This window comes from Aplysia californica, unplaced genomic scaffold, assembly GCF_000002075.1.
Source record: "Aplysia californica isolate F4 #8 unplaced genomic scaffold, AplCal3.0 scaffold00574, whole genome shotgun sequence".
In the NCBI taxonomy this organism is placed as follows: Eukaryota; Metazoa; Mollusca; class Gastropoda; order Aplysiida; family Aplysiidae; genus Aplysia; species Aplysia californica.
The window spans coordinates 172,171-179,585 of NW_004797844.1; the positions used below are offsets into that span (position 1 = coordinate 172,171).

General features: G+C 44.3%; 1 protein-coding gene across 1 annotated transcript in view; it reads left to right on the forward strand.

The window, feature by feature from the left end:
- The window catches only part of LOC101858213, a gene marked incomplete at its 3' end in the record, with an annotated part of 45,158 nt that extends 37,951 nt beyond the window's left edge, over positions 1–7,207 (forward strand). Inside the window, 2 exon segments of the mRNA XM_013087330.2 lie at positions 11–1,095; positions 7,122–7,207. Coding sequence (XP_012942784.1) covers positions 11–1,095; positions 7,122–7,207 — 1,171 coding nt within the window.
- Positions 7,208–7,415: the final 208 nt, after the last annotated feature.

Genomic DNA, 7,415 nt, shown 5'->3' on the forward strand with positions numbered 1-7,415 from the left:
CCCACCCCCCAGGTACCAGCATCGGCTGTATGTGGATCCCGGCCGTGAGCATGATCGGCTTCTACTTCCGGCGCCGTCGCTCTGTGGCCACGGCTTTGTGCAACACGGGCATCGGCGTGGCTCTCTTGTCCATGCCACCTCTTGTCCGACTTCTGCTGGACACCTTCGGCTTCCTCTCTACCCTCCTGCTCATCTCAACGTTGGAGATGCACGGGATTGCTGTGGCCATGCTGATGAGGCCGGTGTCTTGCTACATTCGGCGAGCCCGCCTCTCAGAGGGGGATTACGACTACGCCAGTGTCAAGGGCAGTAGCATCTCCACGGCGCCCGCGGGATATGACGATCTGCAGAAGGTGCCTTTTGTCGAGGGTGGAGCCGAGGAGGACAGTGTTGATCGGGCAGTGGTGAATGGAAAGACAGTCGCTCTTGCAGAACGAGTGTTTGATGATGTCCATGATGATGACGATGATGACGACCACCGTGAACTGCGTCGTGAGGATGATGATTCCAATCGACCGTTGACTGAAAGTACTGACGTCGGTACTGACGCCAGAAGTGGTTCTGTGCTTGGAACGAGGTCAGAGTTCATAGACAAGGTCACCAGTGCTGCGGCCACAAATGACACTTCTTCCATAACGGAAGCAAAATGTGGACCTCGCGGCGGTCTAGAGTTGGGGCCTTCTCCTGGCGAAAATAACACAGATAGAAATCTGAACTCATCTTTAAAATCAAACCATGTTTCTGACAACTTCTCAGGGTCATTGTCGTACAGTTGCGACGGTTGTGGAAATGAGGACAGCACAGCCAACGAATTTACTCAGCTACAGGAAAACGAAGCCGTTCAGAAAAAAAATAACAACGGCTTTCTGAGCTCGCTCAGTCGAGTCTTCAAAGATTCAGCTTGCCGAAGAAAACTTGTTCAAGCCACTTCCTTATTCGATATGCGTCTGTTTTCTGATTGGCTCTTTCGTCTCCTGGTCACTTCGACTGCTGCAGGCGTCCTGGTCCTGTACATTCCAGCCTACATCCCTACCCTAGCGGTCAACAGAAACGTGGACAAGCCTTCCGCGGCGATGCTGCTCACCATCTGTGGAGGTAGGTGCTGAGTTAGATAATTTTACCATTAGACACATCTTAACAGAATGTCCAGACTTTGGAGAGATCCGAGGAGAAGTATTTTAAATGCAAAAAAAAATGCATGACCTGTTGTCTGTCGTTGATCCCAACAGAATTCTCCATTTTATGAAGGACGTTAGCCTTTACAACAGATTGTAGATAGCGCTATTTTAAAAATTATCTGAAGTGTTATTTTAAAAACTGAGGTTGTACCACAAATTCTAAACATTTTAATCGAAATATTGATCTAAAACCAAGCCGTGCTTAGAATTGTTGTGAATGCAACCAGTTTGTGTTTTGCGCGCTCGTATGACCTTATGCAGTTGCGAGCGCGGTAAAACTCTAACTAAACAAGAACAAAGCTGATTGTGATATTCTAGGGGTGTCGTGTTTTCCCACATCCCGCCGTTATTCCTGCTAGTTTCACTTGAAAAACAGTTATTATTGTACGCATTTGTTTTCTGTTTCACTTCATATTATTCGTGGGTATTTACTGTCGTTTTGCTTGCTAATGCAACTTCTTGAATTCTTAAACTCCTTCACAAACACACAAACACACAAACCCTTCCACAAACTCAAACTCATAAGCGTACAACCCCCCCCCCCCTAGCAAAACGAAACTGAAATAAGATCTATATCACCAAGTGGGGAAAACGGTGTGTGCTATAGTATTGCAGACTGTTTTCTCTTTCTCTACTTTCTCTCTAGTCTCGTTCCTCATTTCGCGGGTTTTTAACGCGCCGATTCACCTGTCTGAATTCTCGACGTCCCCCCAAATTAAATGTACAACAAGTGAATTCTGTCAGGTAAGAAAGAGGACACAGATCCTTATCTATGGCGTCGGTAGCCTAGTGGTTAGGCAACCGGACACATAATCGTGAGATTACTGTTTCGGGGGTTCGATCCTGAGCTCGGTCTGACATTGTGTCCTTGGGAAAAGATTTTACGGCGCTCGCAACTGCATAAGGTCATATGATCGCCAAGGGATGGATGTCAACAGAGAAGTCCGAACGGGGAATCAGGCTTACTTTGCTCACCTCTCAAGCCTCAACAGCACTCAGTCTGCTTCGACTATCAAGGCACCCCGGAAATAGCAGTTCACAAGAGAGTGACACACATACAAAAGAAGAAGAGTGAAATGACGATAGTAAGGATGAGGAAAGAAAATGCACGGAATTTCCCATTTGGCTCGGTCCTTTTGGAGATGGACGTAAACTCGTAGGTCCCGCCTCTTAAATGACCTAATAGTGTTGATAAGGACGTTAAACATATACAGTTTTCACATAGATAAGGAGAAAGGAGAGAGGGGGAGGTGGGATGAAAGGGTTTATGGGGCAGGATAATGCGGGGGTGGGGAGGAGGAAAAGGAAATGGAAAGGCAGGTGGAAAAGGAAGAGGAAGAGGAAGATGGAGATACGCGCAAGTAACGTAATTTTTGTCACTTAAACAATTGACCCTGCCTTATCTTTTGTGAAAGGATAAGAGAACTTCACTCACATCACTGATGGAAATATAGATTCTAAATCAAAACGACGTCTTAAACAGGCAAAGCGAGGAACTTTTTAGTTACACAACACTTGCCATTAAATACAGAAAGGTCAAAAACTGTCAGTCTACGAGCACCAGGTCATTAAACATTTTTGTTGCTGATAAGCTAAACAAGCTATAACGGTTAGCAGAAACCGCTAGCAGATGAAAAAAAACTGTGGCAGGTACTTGAGAAAAAGAGAAATAAGGGACTTTTTATTACACAAAGTGGAAAATTATTATTTCTTTCAGTGATCAGCAGCTGAACTAGAAACCCCGGACTCGAGTCTTCTAAGTAAGGCCGATAAAAAAACAACAACAAACAAACAAAAAAAACACACAAAAAACTGGGCCAATCAATGTGTCTGGATAAAACAACAACAGCAACTACAGAAAAAAAAACCTGCAGGAAAACCCCAATCAAATTTAGTTGATAAGAGCGAGGAAAATGATTTATTTTCACTTTTTCGCACTCAAAGTAGAAGACACATTCAAAGGCGAACTCACTGGTGTATTGGGTGTTAAAATTCTGCTTTTGTACTATGGCACGAAAATGACCTAATTCCGATTCTAACACGATGCAGTTCATTCAGCTCGGTTTGACCTTGACAAACGTATCGAATGCGCTAGTCCACTTGACTGTCTACCATGGCAACCCGTTTTACCGCAAGTCATGCTTGGTTGACAACGCTCACACTATAATGTGTCAGTTGGCCAAAAACACACGCTTTAAGGACCCACACCCAAAAAACACTAGCCTAACCCTTGCCTAATCCTAACCAATACCCAAAATCTAACCCTTCCACACCTACGAGAGAGGGCAGTGCTACTGACTGAAGTTGTCTTTAGGCCGTTCCCAAAAAAAGGTGGGGGGGGGGGGGGTATTAACAAGATCTTATGCACAGTGGAATTGCCAACGGGCTGATTTATCAATGTCATGCTCATACTGTGCGGGAACAACATAGGGAGAACTGCTGCTTTCTCTTTCCCCATCCTTACTATCGTCATTTTCCCTCTATTTCTTTTGTATGTTTGCCACTCTCTTGTGAACTGCCATTTCCAGGGTGCCTTGATAGTCGAAGCGGACTTTGTACTATTGAGGCTGGAGAGGTGAGCAGAGTAAGCCTGATTCGTCGTTTGGGCTTCTCTATTGACATCCACCCCTTGACGCTCATACGGTATCATGCAGTTAGAAACGCGTAAAACCTTACTAAAACTTAAAAAACAAACAACTAATCCTAACCATACCCCTATTCCTACCCATGCCCCTGTCGCTATTAATAATCTAGTAGACTGTCAAGTGGAACAGTTAGTTGTAAGACTGGGTTGTTGGTAGACCGTCAGGTAGACCAGAAACATCGCGGTAGATCGTCAAATAGAACAAAAACAACAAGGTAGACTGTCAAGTGGTGTTCATCATCATCATCCGGTGCCTTGCCGACTGGCGTGGGCGATCATGGACCTCCACTTCACCCTGTCCTGCGCTGCAGCAATGGTGTCTGTTGTTCTTGCTGCTCCCAGCCATGTTGTCATCTTGTCCAGTATCTTTTCCCTCTGTCTGCCTCTGCCTCTCTTTCCATCGAACTTTCCTGTTGTTACAATAGTCTCTAATGCTACTTTCCGCATTGCGTGTCCGAAGAAATTTGCCTGTCGTTTTCTTATTCGTGATAAATTGTCTTCTATAATTTGCTTCAACCAGGACTTCTTCATTTGTTTTTCTAGCTGTCCATGGGATACGTGGCATGCCTCTTATGAACCATAACTCTGTCGCTACAATTGTTCTTCAAGCGGTGTTGCCCCTTGTCAAAACATTAAGTACAACGTGTCCGGGGTTTTCTTTCAAACTGGCCAGAACAATATAATGAACTAGTTTTAAATATTACTATGCAGAGCAATGCCTGAAGTGATTGGTCTCTGTAGGCCAAACCTTTCACCTGCCTTTTTTTGGTGGTGGGGGAAGGGGGGTGGGGACTGTTCTACAGCATTCGCAACTGCATAAAGGTCATATGAGCGCGCGGGACACTTTAAACATGCTCAGGTGGTAGGAAATTTTGAATTTTGCCACCGAAGCCTAATCTTATCAATTTTAGACCACCAAGGGATCTTCAACCTGTGCAACTTGCACACGGGAACTCCGAGATTTTTTGCTCTTGTCCGAGAAGGCTAGGTATAAATATTTCCTACCAGAAAATCAGGGTTGTGGCTGAAAGACAGCTGTAAGAATGAGCCAAGGAAGAGCAGTTGAAAGGCGGCAGAAAGAGCCAGGAGCCCAGAGGAGGGGGCAAAGGAGGTGAGGGGGTGGGGGCCGAAAGTGGAGACGAAAGCAGACGACAGAGCATTGCTACAGAGCATTGCTACAGAGCAAGAAAGGAGGTGAAAGGAGTCACTTTTAGAGAAGAAAATTATTCCGTCGCTACCCGGATTCGAACCCGGTACCTTTGAATGAGAGGCGAACACCTTAACCTCTAGGCTACGAGAGCCTCTTCACCTGCCTTGCGTGGATAGCTCTGCCGTCTTATGAAAGAAAAACGTATATGCCAAATATGAAATTTAACAAGAGAGGCAAATATTAAAAAAAAAACCCAAACTTTTTGTGGGTGTCTCAAATTAACTAAATTTTGGTCGATCTGGTTATTTTATGTCAAGAATTCATTGGCCAGTTTAACGTTTGCATGATATGCTGAGGCGAACAGTAAATAGTATTGGAATGATTGATTAAAATTTCTTGTTTCATGACAATATCGATATGTAATTAGGTCACAACGAATATTCTCAAAAACCCAAAACTTCCTTAATTTTAATTCTACAGCCATAAATCCAAGATAGAAAAACGCACCATGAAAAATAATTTCTCCCCTGTATAAATATTTCCTACGTTTCTCGACCTTCGCATGCATTTTTAATATAACGTGTTTGTTTGTTTTTGGTCATAAGACAGCTTTGCTGTAATGTCTTTAAAACAACTCGTCCCGTCTTATCGGAAACGGATATTTTGGAAGGGGATGATGCGGGTGATGAGTGAAACGGCGGGATTCTACTCCTTTGTTTGACTGTGCCTGTGTTGTTTCTGCCAGTGTCTAGCTGTTACCCCAGCATTTCTGCCAGTGTCTAGCTGTTACCCCAGCATTTCTGCCAGTGTCTAGCTGTTACCCCAGCATTTCTGCCAGTGTCTAGCTGTTACCCCAGCATTTCTGCCAGTGTCTAGCTGTTACCCCAGCATTTCTGCCAGTGTCTAGCTGTTACCCCAGCATTTCTGCCAGTGTCTAGCTGTTACCCCAGCATTTCTGCCAGTGTCTAGCTGTTACCCAGCACTGGAGAACAGCTGTTGTGTTGATGTAGTGCTTTGTCTTTCTGAAATTGAAATAGATAAATAGATAAATGTATAAATTAATTACATTTTTATTGATCCCAAAAGGGTAGTTTGGTTTACAATGGCAAACATACATACAGACATACATACAGACATACATACAGACATACATACAGACATTCATACATACATACATACATACATACACACACTCACACACACACACACACACACACACACACACACACACAAACACACACACACACACACACACACACATACTTACATACACAATGTTACACCTATACAGAATAATATCTCAAATGTGTCCTTGCTGGTCGCCATTGTGCAGAGCCCTGTTTTTGGTGTTTTTTTTAGCTAGGGTTGTCGTGTCTTGCTCAAGGAAACACCCCATTGACCACCCATCTGATACCCGTGTCACCGACACTTGCTTGACTTTACTCTTAAGCATAGAGTTATGCTCTTAAGTCTAAACTCACTACTCACTTAGCTTATGGAGCCCCAGCTGTTTTACAGTTGAGTTTGTGGCATTGGTGGCCTAGTGGTTAGGCTAGCACACTTGTAATCATTAGAAGGCCTAATATTTCTGGTTAGCTTTCTATAACCACAACTCTCTATAATGAAATTTTTTTCTGGCCCTGACAATGTTGTTATAAAGAGGCTGCACCGTAGCAAGGGACAAAAGCGACTTAGAAATGTCAAAATGGCGTCGGTGGCCAAGTGGTTGGGCTACCGGACTGGCAACCGTGAGGTTGCGGGTTCGGGGGTTCGAGCGGGGACCAACGTTGTGTCCTTGGGAAAGGCACTTTACACGAATTTTCCCCACTCCACCCAGGTGGGAACGGGTACTCGGCCTTAGACAGCGAAAGATCTTGTCAGTATGTTTGTATTTTAGCCCCCATAAATGGCTGCTTGCTCTGTATGCTTCCCCGGGAAGTTGAGGTTGTTTCAGAATTCTCTCAGGTCTGCTGGGGGTAAAAGTAAAGAGTGTAAAGCGCATAGAGCTTGTTGTTGAGCGGGAATTTGCGATATGCAAATGCTCTCTATTATTATCTATTTTTATGTTGGACACAATGGTACAATGCTATGTTTCATTCCATTAAAATTCGTATGAATTAATTCTGTTCTTTGAATGTTTCCATAACAGGAGTGAATCTAGTTAGCCTTCTCTTGCAAGGTTTCATCGTGGACAGCAAACTTATCACAGCTTTAAATTTCATTGGCATTTCTCAAGTGAGTGAAAGGGGGAGGTTGAGTTTGTATGTATCATCATGATCCTCCTGATCCTCCTATTCCTCCTCCTCCCCCTCCTCCTCCTCCTCCTCCTCCTCCTCCTCCTCATTATCATCATCATCTGGCAATTCGAATGGAGTTATTTGGACGAATGGAGGTGCCGCTGAGCATATTGACAATGGAGCCGAAAAAAGAGCCTCGCTCTCGC